At 38.0% G+C, this 24,353-nt stretch overlaps 5 protein-coding genes and 1 long non-coding RNA gene across 11 annotated transcripts; 5 read left to right on the top strand and 1 right to left on the bottom strand.

Annotated features, from left to right (window-relative positions):
* Positions 1–2,994, top strand: LOC103441978 (uncharacterized). The gene is made up of 2 exons (XM_008380692.4): positions 1–162; positions 1,318–2,994. Exon 2 carries the CDS (start codon positions 1,575–1,577, stop codon positions 2,793–2,795), a length of 1,221 nt encoding a protein of 406 aa, XP_008378914.3. The 5' UTR covers positions 1–162; positions 1,318–1,574; the 3' UTR covers positions 2,796–2,994.
* Positions 2,995–4,213: 1,219 nt separating this feature from the next.
* LOC103411059 (uncharacterized protein At5g43822-like) lies at positions 4,214–7,831 on the top strand. Of its 5 annotated transcripts, none has more exons than XR_011583410.1 (7): positions 4,214–4,342; positions 4,972–5,196; positions 5,402–5,520; positions 6,187–6,369; positions 6,699–6,761; positions 7,057–7,347; positions 7,588–7,831. XR_011583410.1 is itself a non-coding variant. In XM_029107438.2 (7 exons), the coding sequence occupies exons 2-7, from the start codon at positions 5,065–5,067 to the stop codon at positions 7,629–7,631; spliced, it is 606 nt and encodes a 201-aa protein (XP_028963271.2). In that variant the 5' UTR covers positions 4,214–4,342; positions 4,972–5,064; the 3' UTR covers positions 7,632–7,831. The 5 variants fall into 5 exon arrangements, 3 of the variants coding, with proteins under 3 accessions (XP_028963271.2, XP_070682274.1, XP_070682273.1); XR_011583411.1 differs by having other exon boundaries at positions 6,699–6,727; positions 6,820–7,347; XM_029107438.2 differs by having other exon boundaries at positions 7,283–7,347.
* A 1,942-nt stretch (positions 7,832–9,773) lies between these two features.
* Positions 9,774–10,601, top strand: LOC139198224 (uncharacterized). The gene is made up of 2 exons (XR_011583534.1): positions 9,774–9,915; positions 10,151–10,601. It is a non-coding gene; the product is annotated as an uncharacterized lncRNA (long non-coding RNA).
* Positions 10,602–10,834: 233 nt separating this feature from the next.
* On the top strand, positions 10,835–19,185 carry LOC103442039 (uncharacterized). Of its 2 annotated transcripts, XM_029107440.2 has the most exons (20): positions 10,835–10,999; positions 12,270–12,349; positions 12,925–13,029; positions 13,235–13,291; positions 13,407–13,477; positions 13,618–13,717; positions 14,299–14,369; positions 14,474–14,574; positions 14,649–14,752; positions 14,834–14,887; positions 15,019–15,074; positions 15,266–15,304; positions 15,417–15,561; positions 15,731–15,912; positions 15,990–16,057; positions 16,856–16,928; positions 16,998–17,059; positions 17,154–18,081; positions 18,224–18,514; positions 18,800–19,185. In XM_029107440.2, exons 2-20 carry the CDS (start codon positions 12,275–12,277, stop codon positions 19,074–19,076), a joined length of 2,859 nt encoding a protein of 952 aa, XP_028963273.2. In that variant the 5' UTR covers positions 10,835–10,999; positions 12,270–12,274; the 3' UTR covers positions 19,077–19,185. The 2 variants fall into 2 exon arrangements, with proteins under 2 accessions (XP_028963273.2, XP_028963274.2); XM_029107441.2 differs by lacking the exon at positions 10,835–10,999 and having other exon boundaries at positions 12,323–12,349; positions 13,623–13,717.
* Positions 19,186–19,797: 612 nt separating this feature from the next.
* LOC103428971 (mitogen-activated protein kinase kinase kinase 18-like) lies at positions 19,798–21,196 on the top strand. Its single transcript, XM_070826613.1, has one exon. The coding sequence runs from the start codon at positions 19,938–19,940 to the stop codon at positions 20,988–20,990; it is 1,053 nt and encodes a 350-aa protein (XP_070682714.1). The 5' UTR covers positions 19,798–19,937; the 3' UTR covers positions 20,991–21,196.
* A 594-nt stretch (positions 21,197–21,790) lies between these two features.
* Positions 21,791–23,222, bottom strand: LOC103428981 (uncharacterized). The gene is made up of 4 exons (XM_008367117.3): positions 23,138–23,222; positions 22,537–22,617; positions 22,214–22,434; positions 21,791–21,940 (listed from the first exon to the last, which is right to left on the bottom strand). Exons 1-4 carry the CDS (start codon positions 23,220–23,222, stop codon positions 21,845–21,847), a joined length of 483 nt encoding a protein of 160 aa, XP_008365339.3. The 3' UTR covers positions 21,791–21,844.
* Positions 23,223–24,353: the final 1,131 nt, after the last annotated feature.

Below are 24,353 nucleotides of genomic sequence, written 5' to 3' on the forward strand. Positions count from 1 at the left end.
AAAGTGCGCTCTCTCTCTCTCTCTCTCTCTCGCCCTCCTTCCCTTCTGTTTCCTTCTGTCTCCCCATCTCTTCCTCTCTCTCTGCAAGTTAGGGTTTTCTGATTTTTTTGTCCGATTCTGCAATTCTGGGTTCGGCTTCACCAGATCACGATTCTCGCCTCTGTAAGATCTCGATTGATCTCCCTTTTGCTTTAATTCGTACTAATTTTTGTTCTTGCTATAGTTTCTTGAATTTGGGGGTTTCTATCATCTTGGCTGCCCTATTTATGGTATTCTAAATTCTTCTAATTTTTCTGGGTGTAGTTATTTTATGGTCAATTTTGTTTTCTTGTAATATCTTCATGAAAGGATTTGGAATATAATGTCTGTGCAAGGTTTATTTTGAATTTTATTTTAATGTTTATGGACTGTTTGGTTGCTGAGAAATGGTAGGAATTGAAGAAAAACTAGATTATAAATTTAAACTGTATATTCCAGTTTTTGGGTCTTTTACAATGGATGTTAAATAAATGAATAACCTTATACTTCCTGGTTTGAGTTTTATTTGCTGATTGATCTTGTTTTTTTATTTTTTTTATTTTTTATGATTCGTTTGCGCGTCAATATAGCTCGATAGAATATCAGTAACGTCCTAGAGTGAGATGCAATCCTGTGATTTTTGTCGGAGTATAAGCGTTTGAGCAAATGCTGTTTTGTTAGAATAGAGGTATTGTTGTTTGACTGATAATTTGTACGCTTTAAAAGCACATCAATCGCGCAAAAGTAGTTCTCACAATGTCGAGGGAAGTATGTCGCGTAAACGATGTAAATTCCACCCCTGCTGCTTCTCTTTGAATCTGGAATCTACTGATCTCTCCTATTACAAAGAGTAGATATTTGAACGGGTGCACGCCCACTTTGACTTGGTCAAGTCATTGGTCAAGTGTGCGCTATTGATAATTTGTGGAATCTGGATGCAGAAAATTATCTGTTGTACTAATTTTTTCATGCAAAATTGGTACTTGCGAGATCTGACAAATTCGTAGAATCTGTAATCCCTTATTATTTGCCCCAAGTAAAAAGTAGTTTTCATGTTTCCTCTTTAAGTGTTCTGCACTTCTCCGTATGATGCTTTGACAATCTTACATGAGGCTGGTTATGTGTCACCTTTTTATCTTTTCTTTTGGGTATAAGAATTATAATTTTTATTGGTGCAGCTTTTTGTTTAATTAAAGTTTAAGTTATCTAAGTCCTGTTGATTATGACCATAACTTTTTATATTTTTTCAATCTTTGGAGATCCTTGTGTGATCATGGTTTTCTTCCATCTTTGTTGCAGTTGTGTGGGTCACGATATCAACCTAAGAGCCCAACATTGTTCAGATAGTGTTGGTGCTATATGGTTGTTCAGGGAATGTCTCGGAAACATCAACTTCAGTAATAGATATATCCATGAATTCGATGAGAATCTTCTGGTATTACTATTTAAACTGCTTTGGTAGTTTTCGTTAATTCTGAGAAGGAAGCGTTTACACTACCAGAGGATCATCGTATCCATGCTGGCAGATAGCATGCGTGGAATCTGTGCTTCGGGTAATGCCCCTGACGAGAATTGCTGCCGATACACTCGGTGTGTTGACCATATGTCTAGTTGCCCTCTTGACCCTTCTTGGTCTCTTCTGCATTATTTACCTGTTTTACTTTCGCTCTCGCATTCATAATCAGGGTTTTATTCAGCTGAGTTATTTCAGTGGCCCTTGGATTATCCGAATCACTTTCATCTTGTTTGCAACCTGGTGGGGTTTTGGTGAAGTTGTCCGTTTAAGTCTGTTGAGACGTCAGGGGAGAGTGTTGAACGCCCTTAACTTCAAATGGCAGGAGAATCTTTGCAAGTGTTACATTGTCTCAAACCTTGGGTTTGCGGAACCATGCCTATTCCTGACCCTTGTGTTCCTACTTCGTGCGCCTTTGCAGACAATGGAGTCAGGAATTCTAAGCCGAAAGTGGAATGGGAAAACAGCTGGTTACATTCTTTTCTTTTGCCTCCCATTGGTTGCTCTTCAGCTCTTTGTTATTTTAATTGGACCCGAACTCCACAAGAAAGACAGTTTACATAAATTGCCTGACTACTTCACAAGTACAGTGAACAAGACTGATCATGTTGCCTTCTGCACTTACCCTTTGCTGAGCACCATCGTGCTTGGGATTTTTGCCATCATTCTAACTGCCTACTTGTTTTGGCTTGGAAGGCGGATTTTAAAATTGGTCATCAACAAAGGTCTGCAGAAGAGAGTTTATACATTGATATTCTCGGTTTCAAGTTTCCTTCCGTTAAGAGTTACTTTGCTTGGTTTCTCTGTTTTATCTAAACCAGAGCACGTTCAGTTTGAAGTTCTTGCTTTCTTGGCGTTTCTTGCACTTTTATGTTGTGCTGGGGTGTGTATATGCATGCTTGTTTACTGCCCAGTTGCGGATTCTTTAGCCCTTGGGAGTTTACAGGACTTGGAGAGTAGGAGAGTTAATGATGATCAGAATGACACCATTTCTCTCATTGCTAACCAGAGTCATATGGAGGAAAGTTCTGGAATCAGCCCTTGTAGAGACTCCGATGTATCAGCCAAGCGTGGATCAATTTCTTTTCGTACTATGGAAAAGGAGGAGGGTTCTTCTAGGGTACCCTTCGTGGAACTGAGCCTCTTCTCTCCTAGTCGAGATGCATCACCCCCAGATTCGCCTCCGCTCCTTGGCTGGCCTATGCGTCCCCATCCATCGTCTCAGTCACCGGTCGTTCAAGTTCATCGAACCGCAGCTAGATAGAAGCATGTAGCCGCAACTGAATTCGCCTGGTCAATATCAATATCAATTTTGTGGTAAAGAAAAAACACTGATTGTAAAGGGTTTAGATTTTTGAATAAGGATTTTTATTCTTGGTTTGTTTTTTGTTTTTCTAGTTTTCTTCAGATTAGTGATGGGTTTTCGCTTGCTTGATCGAATGCATGTTATGATCTCTCTCTTATTCTCCTCTACTATTTTTTATAACCATCTTCTAGTTTCCTGCAAGTTCCAAGTTTGCATGAGATCTAATTGCCAACAGGATCCTCTCCGGATCCTTTTAGTGAGGATCCTGAGATCCGTAAATTGTGTTCGTTCATCGTATATCGTGCAGTCAGTTTTTGATAAGTACTGTTTATGTATTTTTAAATAAAAATATTTAAAATGATTTCTGACTGTACGATGTACGATAAACGGACATAATTCACGGATCTTCAGGATTCTCGTTAAAAGGATTTGGCGAGGATCCGGACTCATCTAATTGTATTTTGATGTCGGATTTGACGCTTATCATTCTTCTATCTTTTTTGGCCGCTGCGTCATTGATTGGCACTTCGAAGCACAAACTGCGAAGTGAGTTGATGTAGAAGAGCAAGAAGTTACGGACGACATGGACAATTGCATTCCACAACCCAACACTCCTGCAGTAATAAGATTAACCGCATTCAAAGAATCGGATTTCCACCACCAACGGAACAAAACTCGCTGTGGATGCGACATCGATCCCAACCTTCGGTGCAAAGAGTTGTGTTGCCAAAATCGAAATCAACGAGGGAACTGTCTTTGCAAATGCCAGCCCACATAACGAGTCATGAACTACCACTGACAAATCCGGATTCTCGTCGGATCCTTTTTGTGAGGATTTTGGAGATTCGTGAATTATATGCGTTCATCATACATCGTGCGATTAGAAATCATTTTAAATATTTTTATTTAAAATTAAATACAAACAGTATCTGATAAAAATTGATTGCACAATATACAATGAATTGACATCATATATTGATCTTTCGGGATCCTCACCAAAAGGATCTGAGGAGTATCGTGTTGGACCACTGACCACCCCAATATAAATGGAACATGCCTTAATTGGTACAGTGTCTTAAGTTTTTACTCTTGATGCTAATTGAGGTACCACTAAAGTAGAGACGGTGGCCTTTGGGTGTAACAAACAAAATTAAAAACTCTTTGGCCCTTAAAGATTGAGGGGGAGTTATACATATATTCGATTCACGAATTTATGTTTATAATTGACATGGTTTATATATAAATTACTATTGAAATTAATTAATATTAAAATTGTTTACTTAATCCGTTGTAAAAAAATAGATAAATAGTTCATAATACTTTACCGAATCTTAGTTTGTTGACTATATAATCTCATATTTTAATTCCATAAATAAGGAAAACTTATATAACGGGAGAAGAAACCCGTGCAGTCTTTCAGAAAACTGAAACCCGAAGCTCAGGCAGTGTTACTCTGAAAACCCACGTTAGCTATCGTTTCAGTGTTGCAACAACTCACTCTTGAGGTTAGGGTTCGTCTTTACCACGTCCTTTTCCCTCTCTGTTTAATTGGATTTTGTTCATTTGATCGTGGGTCTTGGGTTTTGGCTGTTTTGGAATATTTTTCTTGGGTTTTCTGTTTTTCTTCCAAGTTTGTTAATTTCATAATTTTTGTTGAATTTTGTTGTCAAATTCATTCAGTTGGATGCATTTTATTGAATTGGTTTCTCTGTTTCTGTGATATACTTTGAATTGGATTGGGTTTGTTCAATTGTGCATGTTTCTTCAGTTCCTATTTTCTGCATTTGTCTAGAATATTAGTGCAATAATATACTTGCAATTTACTTGAGAGTACAAGCGATATTCTACTCTAATCTACACTAAGGGGGGGAGTGTTTGAACCCGAGACATAGTGGGTTAAAGAAGAAAGCCTTAATCTCTAGGGCAATCCACCACTTGCCACTTGCAGTGTACTCGAACATCCAAAGTTAAATCTGAAATGGAGTTTGAAAACTCTTCAGTTCATTTCCCATACACTTTGCACTAGTTCCTTTTTGTTCTCTTTTAATTTTAGAATCGATTCTGCTTTACCGCTAGTTTTGTGATTTTTTGGTGTGCTGTTCTAATCTTGTGCTATATTACTGTGTTGTGGTAGTGAAATTTAAGCTCCTCTTAGTCCTAGTTTGGATTCGACTACCCTGTTTTGAGTCTGTCTCTGGCTCTCTCTGTGGAGTTTGGTGTCGTGGGGATGGAGGCCATGGTGAAGAAGTATCAGCAGAGGTTCAGGAAGGTGAGGGATGAGATGGACAGCTGGGCCGTGCTTCAGTCTCGCTTGATTTCGCAGTTCAGGAACGCCTCCTCCATCGTCCAGAGGTTGCAGGTCTCGACCCCCCCCCCTTCTCATCCAATTGCTTTTTCCATATGCCACAGTAATTCTTTATCTATTATTTAAACAAACAAACAAACCCCACTAAAAACCATTTCTTAACATGCCTTTATTAATTTACAACTTGGGTTTCATTTCTTAATTTGGCTATGCTAATTTACAAGTTGTGTCTGTTTGTGTGTGTGTTTTTTTTTCTCAGGTGCTTCAAGATTCCAAGAATTACGGCTGTTTGAAAGATGTTGTCAGCATTGAAGAGGCACTACTGGCAAAGCAAATGGACTCGTTGCAAAACATCTTGCTCTCCATGAAGAAAACCATGTAATTTTCCTCTTTTTATTTCTCTCTTTCTTTCTTGTAATTGAAATTTATTTATAGTAGCTAATTTTGTGTGAGCTACAATTGTATCCATTTTAGTCCTAAACCATGATAATTCCAATTGAAAGCATAGCAGCCGGTGCTTATTTGCATATTAATTATTGTTAGTAGTCATTTTATAGATTAGAGTGCATCCGGCGTGTTGTGTGACCGTTGTAGGCCACTAAAGCTCAAGGGAAAATTTTATAGGACGGCAATAAGGCCGGCGATGCTGTATGGCACAGAATGTTGGGCGGTGAAGCATCAACACGTACACAAAATGGGTTTGGACATGTGCAAAGAAGGCCTACTGACGCTTCGGTTCGAAGATGTGACTACGGGATAGAGGTTCAGGGCCGAAGGGGTAGAGGAAGACCTAGGAAGACTTTGGAAGAGACCTTAAGAAAAGACTTAGAGTACTTGGATCTAACGGAGGACATGACACAAAACCGAGCGCAATGGCGTTCTAGGATTCATATAGCCGACCCCACTTAGTGGGAAAAGGCTTTGTTGTTGTTGTTGTTGTTGTAGTCATTTTATAGATTAGTATTTCAATTTTTATAATGATTATTTAGCATTTTTTAGGTGGAAAACGGGGGAAATTTTTTGAATTTCTGTTATTAATTTCAGGGAAGAGTTTCATGTTATTGTATTGTCTCTCGGGAAGATTCATCGCGATGGTGGGCAGATGGCAAAAGGCGGTGGTTCTAGTCAGTTGAGTGTAAAACAACTGCAGCAACGAGTTGGTGTAAAACCCAGTCTTGCGGATTGCTTGGATGGGCTTATGCTTCTTCAGGACATGCATTGCTCTGAGTATGCAACTTTTATATGTCTTAAATGATAAATTGTTGTGTGTTAGCTTTGAGATATCAAATCTGGTATTGCCAGATTTCATTCCTATAAATTCGGCGACTTAGTGGTAATTAGGTGTTCTAGAAAGTTCATCTAAATTCTTGCAAAAGTATCTGGTCCTCTCCTGCACACGCACGCACACACACGCATATGCACACGCCCACTCCCACGCGCACGCACACACGCACCAATGTAACTAAACCTTTTTTTCTAGTTATATATGGGTCGACACTCGACATCACGTTAACCTAGTTTGTGAATATTTTTCTTTTTTCCCCTTCCGTTATCAGGTACCTTTTGAAGTCATCATTGGTTACAGGTACAGCACTCTCACAACTTACCTTGAAACCCAGGTGTGCGAAGTACTTATCTTCTGACCGTAACTGATATTTTACCTTCCTGATTGTTTAGGAACTTGATCCTTTCGAATGTGAAGAGAGTCTGTTCTAGTTTGGAAGGTGTTATGTAATACAACTTACTCTTATTCTTCTTTAACGTATAACATCGAGGGAGAATGAACTGTTAATACCAAAAGCCATCTATTTTGAGATTCTACTCCCTTGCTGGCACCCTTTTTTTATTTATCTACTTGTTTCTATAACTTGAATTTCTCATTTTCTGAGCTTCGACTCTATCTTTTCCGGGCAGGGGTTTTGGGTGCTGAGATTAGCAGACTGAACCATATTTCAACCTCCAGTGTGCTATAACCTTTTATTTTACGGTTACACATCTACTATAAATTTGATACAGTTTGGAGCTTAGGTGCAATCTGCAGATGTGCCAGCCATTTCTTATCGTGGTTATATTTCCGCATATTTCTTTCTTCTTTAAGAATTAAGTTTATGTACTTGATGTTCGTTCATCAATTTCCCAGTGCCAGCAATTTGGGTGCGCTCCAGCAGCTCTTGGTTGATCAGCCTAACATCCCCAGGGAGGAAGGTAAGATACCAATCATCTATAACCTTCGTGATCCCATCATCCATGTGATTAAAACATCCTGATTTCTATTTATCTCATTATGTTTTCTCGTCTATAATTATTTACTTTGTGTATTTGTCCTTTCCATATTGTTTATTTTTTTACGTAGTCGTCATTTCTTTCAACTTTAACTCATGACACTGAAGTACTAAAATCATGCTCTCAGAGTCTCACTGGTACCTTTTCTTTTTCTTTTTGCAGTCCAATTCATCTTCGATATCATATTTGCCGAAGACATTTGTTGACATTCGCTGGAACATTGGCTGCAAGCTTTCCGAGCTCTGGACGAGAGCAGTTTGGAAAACAGAAACCTCTTGGTTTTGTTTTAATCGTGAGTGATGACAGTTGGATGCTTGTGCTCTGGTGCTGAGATTGAGAGAGGTGCCTGCAACATTTGATGCATATAAACGCAAAAGAGAGAGAACTCATTGCAAACTAGAATGTACCAGTATATTCATGGAAGTGATGCAGCGGAAGGTGGGGATGTGGAAGGGATCCTCTTGAGACCTCACTGTCCGGAGCTCAAGAACCAGACAATCCGGACCACTCATAATGAATCTGATGGTCCACATTAACTCATTTCGCTGGTCTATCTCACACAAGTCAAAAGCTACGATCTCTCTTTCACACAAACTAAGGATAAGAATTTCCTAATCCTTAGGCTTCAAACAGTAAGGTTTGGAGCAGCCTCTCCATAAATGGGGGTAAGGCTAGCCGACATTCACCTCTCCCAGACCCTGCGTAAAGCGGGAGCCTTGTGCACTGGGTACGACCTTTTTTTTTTTTAGGCTTCAAACAGTAAAGTTTGGAGGGGATTCAAATTCGAGAATTAAGTGCCATTTGAGAATTACTGTTGCAGTTTAACCTATATAAACTTTGGAGTAAAAATATAAAGATTTCACTGGGATTCTATGCCCCCCATTGACAGAAATGAAAGTATATTGATTTTTTAAGACAAACATTCTAAACTACAACTGATTCGAACCTGAATGCAAAAGAGCGAACACATTGCTATGACAAAAAAAAACCTTGAGTCACTTCTCTTAGTTTGTAATATCTTGATTATTCAAGTCGGAATTTTCTTTTGATACAACGATATTCTACAAGGGGGGAATTCTACTGTACGAGTTAGGACTTTGAAATACGCATCTTCCACTTTGATTCCCGGAGCTCACTGACCATACTTCGATCCGACGCCAGTCACTCTTGACTCTCCTACATCGCGGCAAAACAAAACAAAATAAATTTTAATTAAGGACATTACTTTCCCATTAACAAAAGAATATTTAAGCACATTGCTAAGTTTTCTCTTTCCATTACAAGACTTAAAACATCTACAAAATCTAAACTACATATTAATAAAAAAAATTTTGTCAACAAAAAGAAAGGAAAAAAACCAAAAATTAACATGTCAACGAAACTTAAAAAAAAAAAAAACCAAAATAGAAGTTAGGGGCAATATAGTAAATTAAACAATTTAAAAAAAAAAATTTCAAAGCTCACAGCTAGGTAACCATATCAATTGCCACAATTTTCTCTTTCACGTTTTTTATCCAAATAAAATAAACTTTTAGTAACGAAATAATTGTCAAAAAGCAGTCACTAAAGATGTGAGAAACCTCTTCAGCAACGAAAAATCGTTTGAAGGTTGCCACAAAAAAGCTTTAGCTTTTAAATTTCATCTTTTTAGTATCATCTAATCATGTTGTGCACTCTTATTTGTTTATTTAAAATTTAAATTTATTCTCACTTTTACACATCAACCATACTTTATGGCTTCGTCACCCTTCGAGTGTCGGCGAGCACATCGTGTTCCGAACAGACACATGAACATTCCAGGTTAGAAAGTGTCAATTCAGTAAACATAATTTTTAATATTTTAAAAGTACATGCATAACATATGCATGTCTACAATTACTAGTATAGCACTAAAGATGTATTCATGAATTTACCCCTTGAACTTGTAAGGATTGACCAATTTATCCTCTCAACTTTAATTTTGGCCAATTTCCTTCCTCAACTCTTATAATTAGTCAATTTGCACTATACTGTTAATTTTTTTTAATTTTCCATCTATTCTTCTGTTAAGTAGGTCACGTGCTATCCACATGACTACCTTTAAAGGGCAAAAAAGTCATTTCCCTACACCTTCCATCTACTTCCTTTTGACCCACACTTTGTACTCCCCGGATTCTTCTCTGTTAGAGAAGCATCTCAGTTCTTTAACTCCCAAGACTGCCCTTCAATCACCACACTCCCCGATGATGGCGTGGACTCCGACGAATCAGACGACAGCCACATGATTGAGGAGTGGATGGTACTCTCTCTCTCGCTCTCTTATTTTTTCAATTTCTTCAAATTGTTACTGAAATTAGTTACCGAACCAGGTCCGTGAAGCAAGGCCTTGAAGATTTTCACTCCGGAAAGGATTCTGGGTCGGATCTCACCAAGCTTCTATCCGATTGCATCGCCGAGGACAATACTCAGTACAGGGACGACATCAGATTTCTCAAGATTTGGTTCCTCCATGTATGTATTAATACACTCCCTTTCTAATTTCTGACATTTTTTTCATACATTTTGCTTGTGTATTTTTTATGGGTCAATTTATTTTTATTACTTTCAATTTTGGTTTTTGTTTAGTTACTTTGATTATGTTAATAAATATCAAATTTGGTACATTTTTTGGGTTAAAATTTTGAGGGGGTTGTTTGTCAATGTGATTGATATGAAACATTAATTACTTGTCTTTGTGGATTTGCAGATGGATACCAGTGAAGATTTCGAAAGCGTTTTTCTGGAAATGTTGCACAGGGAGATTTGTGTTGGCCACTCTTTGCTTTATGTCTGGTACGCGACCTTTCTCGAAGCCAAAGAGAAATTGGACCTCGACCAGTAGCGACGCAGCTACTACACCCCAGAAGTAAACGAGCTCAGATCTCTCCCGCTGTTTCTTTTGGTGTTCGCCGGAAAATCGTGCCGGTGGAGCACCTGTGGAACCTGCACCGGCTCGGCTTGGAGAAAAGCTCGGCTTGAAGAAAAGGAGGAAGAAGAGAAAGTTCAAAGAAAAGGAAGAAGACAGGGAAAATGACTTTTTTGGCTTTAAAGGCAGTCATGCGAATAACAGAAAAATAGATGAAAAATTAAAAAATTTAACAGTAGGATGTAAATTGATTAATTATGAGAATTGAAGGGAGAAATTGGCTAAAATTAAATTGATCGGGGGAAATTAACCAATTTTTACAAGTTCAAAGGGTAAATTATTGAATACCGAAATACTAATAAGAACACTAAAATGTTATTCACTCAAACAGAAGTAAACATTCTTCAACTGAAGATAATATAAAATAGAAAGAAAACCCGACACACGGAGACACGTGTCACCAACCAACTTGACAGAAGAGAAAAATGTAAATTGAAAATTAGATAGTGTATGGATAAAAGAAGTATAAGGACATGCATACCGGTCAAAGGGTCAGCCTTCTATATGATCAAAACATTCAGTATTATTCACCAACTCTCTCTCTCTCTCTCTCTCTCTCTCCTGTAATCTGCGGGAGTTTGCTGTCTCTGTGAACCCAGTTGGTTGGAGTTGCAGTCTGATAACTGTCAGGTATGAATTATTTACACCAGTTGATATTTTTGTTGGGTGAGTGAGATCAGATGAATATGCAGTGAAATCATCAAAATTTCTCTTCTTGTCGTGACATAAGTTCTAATACATATTGTGACTGCGTAAATGTAGAGATAGATTAGGAATCTTTTGAGATCTAGAAGATTTTTTCTAATAGATTTTGTATTACTTGGAGAACAAGTTTCTCTCATCTTTATTACTATAAATAAAGGCACGAGTAATTCCTCAAGCCTATTCTCCACCCTCTTCCTCTTCATGCCGCACCATCTCAGTTAAATATAGGTCACAACATTTCTTTATTTTTTTATTTTTTATTTTTGTTTGTTTCGCGAATTGGGTTTTGTTTCACTTGTGTGTTGTTGTTTTGTTTTAAAATTTAAGGTTGTCTGAATTGTAAATGTCAATAATCCTGCGGAATCAGAAAGCAATATGTTGGAAAAATATGGACTGACGTGCGACGCAGCTATACCGAAAATATTTCATAAAATAAGAATACGAAACGGGGATTAAAATATGACTAGTTATAATTAATATTACATATATTAAAAACAATACTTTAAATTTATAATATGACAAAATGCTCGTGTTCATCGAATTCATTCACTAAACATAATAGTTAAACACAAGATTCAAGTCTCAATGGTCTCAAGTCTCTGTTTCTATTTTCTCCTCAACTTCATTGTCGTCGTTAGGAAAGATCACGACCTCTAATTGGAGAGAAAGAGGACTAAAGAGTAGGTCAGAAAACTTCAGGTTTTAGAAGTTTCAATATTTACGAAATTGCCTCAAAATTTCTTTTACATATACAAAAAGCCCTTGTCGTGTCTTGACCGTGTCTGAAGTCTAAACCGTATTTGGGGCGTGTTTGAGGCGTGTCAGGGTATCTGCCACTCTGACATTTCGGGGTTTCGGAGTGTCCGTGCAACATAAGCATTGCAAAGTGATTAATGTGAGTCCTACAGTGATTCAAAGCATGACTATCTGGGTTACCACTATAATTTTGATAATCTTGCAGAGAATTCTCTCAAATCATATGCAGTAGTTTTGTTTATTTGGTAGATGAGAGGATGGAAAAGGGCATTCTCTTTAGTTACCAACTTATCGGAGTAAAATGGTAGCTGTAATTTCAATACTTGGGTTGATGTTCTTAACTCCCAGTAAACTGATGGAAAATGATAAGAGGAAGAACATTATTAATTAACATTGTAACTGCGTTCTGCGCGATTAAGTAATGTTTTGTTTAATACAGGAAGTATGCTTGAGAAGAAGATATTCGAGAATGAGTTTGCTGAAAGAGATAACGAGCATTCTGATTCTTCACTTGAAAAGGTAGGCTCAATCAAGATTATATACTCTTAAATGTGAGAAGTAACCTGGCAGCATTTCCTTTTTGTTTGAAACAAGTAAAGGTTTCGACATTTAACTCGTGCTTATATTCTTCGAAAGATGAATTTCGGGTACTTGTTTGGCTAATTACTGACTTTGCATATTCTTTCGAAAAGCCTGTAACTTTGAACTTGTGCTGAATGTCTTAGAGGGCTTTAGTTTCAGCATCGCTGTTTCTTGTGCATCTTAGAGGAGACGGATAACTGTGACAGTGCAATGTTGCATCATTGTATATTGAAGACCCACTGTATTTATGTCTACTCATTTTTTTTGGTCAAGAAATGTCTCTACTCTTTAAATATGAAAACTGAAGAAAAGGTTTAGAATCTGTCACTGGGGAATGCTGGTTTCGCTAATAAAAATAGTGGGTTTTCGATTACTTAACATAGTTCGTGTGATGTAATTCTTAAGATCTGACAAGTGACCTAAGACTGTTCATTGAAATATGTTTGAGACTTGGAATTTTTTGCCTTTTGGTGCTCTCTAATATGTACTTTCTTTTGTTTATCTGGATTGAGGTTGACCCTGGGAATCCTGCATCACTGACATGGCAACGAAAATTAAACAGCACGGGCGACGCACCTTTGCCATTCAATCTATATTTAAAAGAGATCATTCATTTGGTAAGTTTGAAACATAGTATGTATGAAGTTTGAAGTACACCATATATGAAAATGAACAAATGACGTATCGACTGGAGATATTTCGCATAAAGTTTTGGTCATAGGCCTTGGTGATGCAGCATATGACTGACTGCAATTTTAGTATCTGACCTTTACCTTCTCTTATTGTTTCTGTCAACAATATTGCTTGTTTTGTTTTTGGTAGGCTCCAATAGGTATTCGGCTATGGCGTCATCTACGAGAAGAAGCTGCTAAGGGAAGGGTAATCTTCTTAATGTTAAATGAGCTTAGTTACTTTGATGATTGCTTATTTTAGGGGATCCATCTAATTGAATTTCTTCCTAACACGGATGAACCTGTTTATATTTTATCTGCAGGAGGGCTTCATTAATCCATTTGTTAAGCACCATTTGACATCTAATCATGGTGTCCCACTTGGTGGAATTGGGTAACTCATCAATCTCTCTCTCTCTCTCTCTCTCTATCTATACGTATATATATCTTACTAAGAAGTATAACCAATTGCATAGTATATAATCCTTTTGTTACCAATTACATGGTATATAATCCTTTTGTTTGCTTTCTTAGGGCAGGAAGCATCGGAAGAAGTTATAGTGGTGATTTTCAGCGGTGGCAGCTCTTCCCTGGAAGATGTGAAGAGAAACCTGTTTTAGCAGATCAATTTTCTGTAAGTCAATTCTTATAGAAAGAAAAATAGAAAATTATATAAGTTTATTGCCTGCCATCTCAAGGCATTTCTTTGCTAATGCTTTCAACAATCAGAAGTTAGATAATATACACATCCTCTTGCGAAGAATTATGTACTTAATGCAGTGCAACACTCCAGAAGCGGAATACATCTCCTCATGTGTTAGAGACTGATGATCTCGCAAAAGAGTCTACAGTTGGTCTCTACAGTTGTTCAGTTTAAGTGTGCGGAAGAACCTGCAAATTTAAGTCCATGATTTCTTTTAGAATCTTTGACAAAAATCAATAGTTGTACGTCATTACATAACCTTCATTTGTTTTTCCTTTAGTTATAAGATGCATAAATGTCTGATACAATCTCAATAGACGTACTTTTAGCTTCGCTCTTCTCCCTTCTAGAACCTTCTGATAATATTTCATCATCATTTTAACCAAATAGTTTGCATTAGCCTTTCTTATTACACTTTTTTTTTAGATGATGTAAAACTTATTACACTTTTTTTTTTTAGATGATGTAAAAGTTTCTTTCCTTAGTTTAACTGGATACAAATGCTGTGCCAGGTATTTGTTTCCCGCACAAATGGTGAAAAATACTCTACTGTGCTCTGTCCGAGGATCCCAGACGTTCTGAAGTAAGTTCCTAGACATGAAACAAGACAATTTGTTTACTTTTCGTTATAATAAGGAACCCCTATGAATGAATGAAAGAATTTACTGATATTGTGTGCATGAACAGAGAAAGTCAAGTTTCAGGGATTGGATCTTGGGACTGGAATCTGAACGGGGATAATTCTACATATCATGCCCTTTTTCCAAGGGCTTGGTCTGTTTACGACGGTAACATACATTGAATGTTATACATCTGAGTGGTACTATGTCCTTCATGGGTCATATTTTTCTCTTTGATGCAGGTGAACCTGATCCAGCTCTCAAAATAGTCTGTCGTCAAATTTCGCCTTTTATTCCCCATAATTACAAGGAGAGCAGCCTACCTGTTTCAGTTTTTACTTACACGGTAAGAATGATTCTGTGAGAAATATGTTTTCATAAAATCCGGCGCAGCTGTATTGGAGTTTTAGTTTTTCTCTCTTTTCAGATATATAATTCTGGGAAGACTGCAGCTGATGTCACACTGCTTTTCACTTGGGCAGTAAGTCCTTTTTGTTTAAAATATTTTCTCCGTCTCTTTTTGTATGTTTTCTTGGCAATCTTGAATCGAAGACTTATCCCATGAGAAGCCATTACAACTAATTCGAAATTATTTTGGCATGTTCCATTCAGAATTCTGTTGGAGGGATTTCTGAACTTTCTGGTCATCACTCCAATTCAAGAGCAGTGTAAGATCTTGTCCTTAGCTTGACTTCTCGTCGGATTTTCTAACATAAACCTTTGAATTTTTTCTTTTGAGAATCAAACCTTTGACTTTTGATATAACAACAAATGTATATCTGCTTGTGCCCTTATGAAGGATTTCTTATCACCATACTTGCAAATTATTCTAACTCTCAGTATCATTTAACATCTTTAGGATGAAGGATGGCGTGCATGGCGTACTTCTACATCACAAGTAAGTTTCCTTTCTTGATATAGATGGAAAAAGATTCTTGGAATCGTTTCCTCAATTTATGATGTGTTTGTTATTTTTCTCTACATGTAACAATCATTATTTGCAAATACAGGACTGCAAATGGGCTGCCCCCAGTGACATTTGCAATAGCAGCACAGGAGACTGATGGTGTTCACGTATCAGAGTGCCCTTGCTTTGTGATTTCTGGCGACTCCAAAGGTATCACAGCTAAGAACATGTGGAGTGAGATAAAAGAGGTCAGTAGATTATGCTAACATTTTCATGTCATAGAAGTGTCTTCAGCTTGCTTTATTTTGATTGTCGCAAGAAAGTAATTTACAAGGGTCGGAGACCCATTTTATTTTGGTATATTTGAACTATTCTTATTCTTCATAAAACTTGATACTTGTGCCTCTTTTGTTACAGCATGGATCCTTTGACAGTCTTAATTCTGCAGAAACGCCATTACCTTCCGAACCCGGATCATCTATTGGGGCAGCCATTGCTGCGTCTGTGGCAGTTCCACCTGATGGAGTACGCACTGTAACATTTTCATTGGCATGGGATTGCCCAGAAGTAAAATTTATGGGTGGGAAGACGTATCACAGGTGGGTGGAGAAACACTTGGGTGAAAAATATGATACAGTGGAACAGTATTTAAATGCTGCAATTTTTTTATGAACAGGCGGTACTCTAAGTTCTATGGCAGACTTGGGGATGCAGCTGCAAATATTGCTCATGATGCTATTCTTGGTAATGGTTGATTTCATAAACTTCATGTTGGTGATTTTTTTTAGATTATTTGTTTGGTAGTCAAAGTTGGGCCGTTACCCCTTAACATATTGTGGTCAGCGTAAATCACTTGACAGTTCTTTGTCATTTTTGTGTCATTAGAGAAGACAATAATTTTCATCGACGATGATATTCATTCCTCCACTTCGGGATAGCTGAGTTGAGTTCAGAATCTTCATTTGAAACATGATACATGACACCTAGTTTAGTATTGGACCCCCTACTTGCCAATGAGATTGTAAATTTGATGGTTAATGCACTCTTACAGAATCCTTGAGTCGTCATCCAAGCCTAAGGGTGCGTCTGTGCGAGGGACTTTGAAGTTCCATGGAACTTCGGCTAAATTAGTTTGGATGGACTGTGAAAATGATTAGTGCTATACATCTAATAGAACTTTCAAATGACACCTTGAAGGTCCTTTGTTTAGTGTCTTTGTAAGCATTTTTAGTGTTCTAAAGTAGCTTTCTAGTGTCGGAGTAGTTCATTGGTTTTTTCAAGAACAAAGTCTAAAGTTCTTTGGGACTTTGAAAGTCCCTCATTCAAACATATCATAAAGGAACATTGGTCCAAGTTACTGTGTTCTTTAAACTAGGAAATGGTCACATAGTATATTATCGTCTGATCATAAGAAAGAGTGTGAAACTTTCCCATTCCTTTAACTAGGAAACCCTAATTCACCGTTTCTTTGTTATATTATCTATTGATTGTAATCGGTGGCCTTACATCCTTTGTTTTTGTTCTATTTTCCTTGAAATATAGAGCATCACCATTGGGAATCCCAGATTGAAGCATGGCAAAGACCAGTTCTTGAGGACAAGAGACTTCCTGAATGGTGAGTTTAGATGTCTAAACTGATTCACGTACATGTCAGATTTCTAAGATTTGTCAAGGTTCTCTGCAGGTACCCTGTCACTCTGTTCAATGAGCTCTACATTCTGAATTCTGGGGGCACAGTTTGGACAGGTATTTGTTAAGTTTGAATTTTTTTTGCGGTGAAATTTGACAATTATATTGAAACATTAGTTCATCTTTTCTTTTCATATAATTTGTTTTGCAGATGGAGCACCGCCAGTCCATAGCTTATCGAGCATTGGGGAAAGGAAGTTTTCCTTGGATAAGTCATCATTAGGTTTGAAAAGCGTCATTGACGCATCCCAACAAAATGATACTGCTATTGACATTCTTGGAAGGATGACATCAATACTTGAGCAAGTTCACACTCCCATAGCATCAAACTCTGCGTTTGGAACAAATCTCCTTCAGGAGGGAGAAGAAAACATTGGCCAATTTCTCTGTCTTGAAGGAATTGAATATCATATGTGGAACAGTTACGATGTCCATTTCTACTCTTCGTTTGCACTAGTCATGCTATTCCCAAAACTTGAGCTCAGCATCCAACGGGACTTTGCGGCAGCAGTAATGATGCACGACCCCTCTAAGATGAGACTTCTATCTGATGGAAAATGGGTCCAAAGAAAGGTTCTTGGAGCTGTTCCTCATGATATCGGCCTCCATGACCCCTGGTTTGAAGTAAATGCGTATAACCTGTATAACACGGATAGGTGGAAAGACTTGAATCCTAAGTTTGTTCTCCAAGTCTACAGGGATGTGGTTGCCACTGGTGATAAGAAATTTGCAGAAGCCGTTTGGCCCGCTGTTTATGTTGCAATGGCTTATATGGAACAATTTGATAAGGATGGCGATGGAATGGTTGAGAGTGATGGCTCCCCAGATCAGACTTATGATACGTGGTCGGTCTCTGGTGTGGGTGCATATAGTGGTGGGCTGTGGGTAGCAGCATTGCAGGCTGCATCAGCCATGGCACGAGAAGTAGGTGACAAGGGTTCAGAGGTTTATTTTTGGCACAAGTATCAGAAGGCAAAATCTGTGTATGCGAAATTATGGAATGGATCTTACTTTAATTATGACAACAGTGGTCAAACATCAAGTTCCTCAATCCAAGCTGATCAACTGGCCGGACAATGGTCTGTTGTGACTCAACTGACATCTTAGATATTTTGAATGTCATCTATTCATGCCAATCAAAAGATTTCTTTCACAAAATTATCAGTCTGATCTATGTAGTTATGGCGATGAAATAGAACTTACTATCTTGCTACTTTGTAGGTATGCAAGAGCATCCGGTCTGTTGCCAATTGTTGATGAAGACAAGGCACGGAGTGCGCTGGCAATGGTTTATAATTACAATGTCCAAAAGTTTAAGGATGGGAGACAAGGAGCAGTTAATGGGATGCTACCCGATGGAAAGGTTGACATGTCATCAATGCAGTCAAGAGAAATATGGTCTGGAGTTACATACGCTGTAGCTGCAACGATGATTCAGGAAGATATGGTTGATATAGGATTTCATACTGCGGCTGGAGTCTATGAAGCTGCATGGTCCAAAGAAGGTCTTGGGTGAGTTAACTTTATTATCGCTAACCTGCAAGCTATGTTTGGACATAAAATATCTGTGTAAAGTGTACGTCAGGTGTTAGCTTAAACAAATGCCAATACATGACTTCTTTTCCAAGTTTCTGAGATGCAACCATACTGAAGATTGTCGACAACCTCATCGAAGGGATATGATCCGTTAAATGTTGACTCACTCACTGTCAATTTCTTGTTAACTCAACCTATTGATGTATATGTTATCTGCTCTCCGTTTCTTGCTTCCTAACTCCTTTATTATTTTATCAACAGATACTCTTTTCAGACTCCCGAAGCTTGGACCACCAGCGGAGAATTCAGATCTTTAACTTACATGCGCCCTCTGGCCATTTGGTCAATGCAGTGGGCATTATCAAAACCACCTCTGTTCAAGCAGGAGACGGAGTTAGAAGCAGCTGAAGTTTCTTCGTTTAGGCACGAGGCTGGATTCTCGAAAGTTGCTCGGCTTCTAAAGTTGCCGGAAGACGATTCATCAAGAAGTATTTTGCAGACTGTTTTCGATTATACTTGCAAGAGGATGTGGTTATGAGTGAAATTTCTACCCATATATAACAATATCAAATCTCGATTTTGTAATAAATTGATGTATATACCACGGTGATGTTGGACATTCACTAAGAAAACCAATTTGGTTAGAAGTGGTTATTTGTTTCTATTTTTAGAAACGACATTCTAAACTACTATAATCTATTAATCCGCAGGGACAGAATTCGAACTTGAGAGAAATGAACGGCAAGAAATTCAGTGTCTCAATAGCCATTCTTTGTTCTGTCTGAGCAAACACGAATTAGATTGTAGTTTCTGCCACGTGGCAGGTACCCATAGGACTCGAGGGCGTTCCACAAGGCTAGGATGGCCAACCGTTTTTTTCCTCCCCCATCAGACTTCATAAAAATTCCAAATTCCTCCTCAAATTTTCATTTCCTTTTCCTGGCCATAATTTTGTATCTGGGAAAAAGGAGATCATCAAAGTTTTCTGCTTTGTAAAAACTTCAGGAGAAATCTCCTGCTGCTAGAGCGGTTTTCCGTGCGAAGGGGAAACCGCTCTACCATCATTATAGTTTTTTCTTGCACTTTGTTTAATTTCTTTGGAAACTCTGATTACCATCAAAGTAAGAGAGTAATTCTGTCATTTAAGTTTCAGTTTAATCCTAAAAATAACTCCTTGTTTTGTTTATGTTTCCGATTTTGATTCAATCTGGAACTGTTGGCAAGTTTTTTTTCCATCAACCTGTTTTCTTTTTTTCCCTTTTTTTCAAATCCTCTATAAATACATCGGTCTTCGATATCATACAATTCATGGTGTTTTTCTCTGCATGCTTTTAGAGGCACCAGAAGCATCATGTTTTGAGTTGGGTATTCTTGCCCGATTCAAAATATCAAAGAAGAAATGGCTGCGAATCCTGATCAGTGCACATCTCCTCTGCCGGGTGAGTGGATGAAGGGAAAAATGGTCGGTTCTGGTTCTTATGGGAGTGTTCATCTGGCCATGAACAAAGCCACAGGAGCGCTTTTCGTTGTGAAATCTGCTCAGTCTAGGGATGGAGCTGAGGCTCTTGAGAACGAGGTTAAGATTCTCGAGAGTACGAATTCCCCACATGTTGTTAAATGTATGGGGAGGGAAAATGGTGAAGGGAAATGCACTAATGTGTTCATGGAGTACATGGCAGGGGGTAGTTTGTCAGATGTGATGCAGATATTTGGCGGGGCGTTGGAGGAAGAAGTGGTTCGGTTGTACACAAGGGAGATTCTTCACGGCCTCAAGTATCTTCATGAAAGTGGGATTGTGCATTGTGACCTCAAGTGCAGCAATGTGCTCTTGGGATCCTCCGGGAATGTCAAGTTGGCGGATTTTGGCTTCGCAAGGAGGCTAAAGGCCTCAAAGGCTGACGGGGTTTCAGTGCAGCACTCTTTGCAATGTATTGGCGGGACTCCATTGTGGATGGCTCCTGAAGTTTTGAGAAACGAAGGGCTAGATTTTGCCTCGGATATCTGGTCATTGGGATGCACGGTGATTGAAATGGTTACCGGGAGGCCTCCTTGGGGCAATGAGATTTGGAATCCGGTTGCTGCTGTTTTGAAGATTGCTTGTGGCAATGAGAAGCCTCAGTTCCCGCAAAAGCTTTCGGATGAAGGGTTGGATTTCTTAGCAAGGTGCTTGGAGAGAGACCCCAAAAGGAGGTGGTCTGCTAAGGAGTTGCTCAACCATCCATTTGTGTCTGGAAACTCAATGCAATTTTCAAGAAATGGTGCGGTCTACTCACCAGCGAGCACATTAGACATTGGACTTTACGAAGAGGGTTCTGATTGTTCAGATCAGGGATTTGAGAGCTGCGATCGTGATGAGTTCCCCAGCAGCCCAAGTAGAAACCCTTTTTCAAGAAGGCAGCAGATATCTGAGAATCACTTGGAGTCGTCAGGAAATTGGATTACTGTTAGGTAAATGATTACGAGATAACATCGCCACAGCGGAAGAAGTAAAACACAATTTGTACATGATCAGAATTTTGTGAAAATATGTAGAGACAGCTAGCCAGTAGAAAAAGACAGGTTGTCTGTTTTTCCATGATAGTTATTTTTGTGGAGGTATCTCCTGTCTTTGTTTGTACACCCATAGATTTGCAAGCAAAATATTCAGTTTAATTTCAATCACTCTTCATGTAACTTGCTCTCAGCCGTCTTCCAATCGGTTTGATTCCACAAAATGAGAGCTGTAGGAAATTATAATCATAAACAAACACGATGTATATGAATTTTGTTCCATTCCAACATAAACATTTTGTGTTGCTTAATTTCGAAACAGTTTGTGTTGTAAACAAAGAATTTGAATGCATTGTTCAGAATTTCTTCCTGCTCACAGTTCCTTCTCGTCTCGTCTCTTTTAGTTAAAAGAAAGAATTCAAGTTTCATGAAGTCATAAAATTTCTTGTCAAATATGACGCCAACTAGTTTTTGGGCTCTTCACAAATAAGTCCATCCAGTCTCCCTTTCATAGTCGAAAACAGTTCAAGGAATCGGTATAAAAAAACTTAATCGCCAAACTTAAACTGTTATTGAACTCAGTGTTAACAGTTGATATGTGAGTATATCATATGCTCAAACTCTTCCACTATATATCCAGCAAATAGTTACAAAAATCATTATTTATGAGCATGAATACACGAAACAAGCATCGTTCGATCAAGTTCAAATAAGAAGAGGTACTACTACTTATATGAAGATTTATTTAAAGAAATCCTTCCCCCAAAAATAGACCACTAATTCACTATCTTGACAGGCACAGGAAGCAGTGCTTAGTTAAGCACTCAACATGCCGGAGTTGTTCTTGCACTCGTACAGCTTATCCATGTACCACTGACACTTGCTGATATCACTTACAAACTCGTCGATGCACTGCACAAAGGTGTTCATATAATAATTTCCCCAAAAAAAACCCAAAGGTCATCGTATAAGTAGTTTTCAGGTTCCAAAAAAAAAAAAAAAAAAAAAAGTGAAAACGAAATGATTATCAAACAGTCCCTGACTTTCACAATAAAAAACCCAAAGGTCATCGTATAAGTAGTTTTCAGGTTCAAAAAAAAAAGTGAAAACGAAATGATTATCAAACAGTCCCTGACTTTCACAATAAATCTTGGGGAAAATAATAAAAGGAAAAGGATTGCATACATCTTGAAATGCCTTGGAGTGATTACTGCAGGCATCTGAACCACTGATACTGCTAGTGCTAGCCATGGTTTCTAGTACTGGTGCAGCAGCAGGACGAGCAGGAACCGCAGGAGTAGGAGAAGCAGCAGCGGCAGCTTCATTTAGAATAGTGACGCGGCGAGGACCCATCAAAGCATCCACAGCCCTGTGTGCCACGGCATCTCCAATCCCCAAAGCCATACCTGCATGCAACAAGACCAATTCGAATGATTGTATTTTATAATGTACAATAATTATAAGCAACCAAACGAACAAAAACATTATCTATCCACGTACTTACGTACCCTGAACAAATCCTGAAAACATAGATCCACCACGGCCAGTCGGAGCTGGAGCTGGAGATGGAGAGCAACGAGCTTCATAAACTGCATGGCAACACATAACAATCCAATTATAGGTGGAAAGGAGAACATTGCATCAGCCGGTTCTGATGTACTTTTAAAATGACTAAAACCGCTTTTAGAGGATTACTTGAAAGTCTTGATTATGGATGTAAAACTATTTAGAAAACTTTTTGCAGTTATGCATGAGTAAGATGATATAGGAAGGATTTTGATATGATATGTGTGGCACTTCTATGAATTATGATGAACCTCGCTTCCTTCATTACTTGAAGAAATTGGCTTCCTTCATTACTTGAAGAAATTCGTTTGGAGATACATCTCTATAAAGTGCTTTTATTGGAAGCGCTTCTAATCAGGTTTGACAAAAAAAGTTAAAAAGTGCTTTTGAGTTCTAGAAAAGTACTTCAAATGCTTTCTAGGAAGCAAAATTTCAATGTGCTTTTAATTGTAGTGCTTTTAATAAAAGTGTTTATGAGCAGAAGTGCTTTTGAAAGAAGCAGTTTGAAACACGTCCGATAATATATGTTTCACAAGTACGTACAAGGCTGAGGGGGAGGGTTGCGTGCTGGTGCATGACGACGGGGAGCTGCGCGGGCAGATCGACCTCGTGAGCTTCGGCGAGGCATGGAAGCAAGCAAATTGGCGAATATCTGGAAGAAGAGGTTTTTACTCGATGTAGTTCCAGGTGCTTTTTTTGTGTTTTGACGTGTGTGTATATATATACACACACGATCAGAGCTAACTTTTTGTCCAAGTTTTATTTTTTGGTGGAGTCGGAAACTTGTCAAAGAGAAGGGTCATTCAGAAATGCCCTCCCAGCCGAAATGGCTGGAGATTGTTAAGTTTTCTGGATTATATGGATCATTTCCTTTTCCTTTAAAAAAAAATAATAATCAAACTGGATTATGGATCAGTCCGGTTGATTGTTTATCCGAATTTTAAGAAATTCCTTGCACGTATAAAAAGAGCATGCATGTTGCGTTGTACAAGAAGAAAATTGGTCAGTCTCTAGTGTAAAGAACGAGAATAATTTGTATGATACGATTATACAATTATGCCTTTTTGATAGTGTTTAGTATCAATAGTGTTGGAAAATAAAAGGGAAAGTATTTTAGGATTTGATTTAATTAGTGATTTTATATGATTTAATTAAGGTTTTGATATGACTTGATTTGATCTAGGTTTCCTTGTCTTGTAGACAAAGGATTATTTTGATTTATTTTCTAGTATTGCTCATTTGTAATCTTATAAATACCTCCTTATGGAGAAGAATAAATAAAATTATTGAAGTAGTATTTTGAGAAATGTGAGATTGTAGAGATTTTTTATTTATCCTAAACCCTTTATTTTCAACTAATAGTACATGAGAGAAATGCTAAGGAGACTTTCAAAAGTGTGACTCTCCATGAATTTTATGTACCTCATGTTTTTAACATAATGTTTTATGATGTTAACATGGGAATTGACGTTAAATTGTGAGGTGGCAGAAATTCCACGGAGAATCCACTTTGAGAGAGTCCCCTTAGTATTTCTCAATACAAGGATATGTGTTCGTTTCTCTCTTAGTCATTTTATTGGCACGTGTTAGATTTATTTATTTAATTAATAAATATATCCACCCAAATTAGGAGTTGGATTGGAATGATATCTCTAAACAATATCTTTTTTTTTCCTTTTTGAGAAACTGAAAAATAGCATTATCAGGGCCGAAGCCAAAGAGTTACATAAGACCACCATAGACCAACCAACATCAACAC

This window comes from Malus domestica, chromosome 08 (genome assembly GCF_042453785.1).
Source record: "Malus domestica chromosome 08, GDT2T_hap1".
NCBI lineage: Eukaryota > Viridiplantae > Streptophyta > Magnoliopsida > Rosales > Rosaceae > Malus > Malus domestica.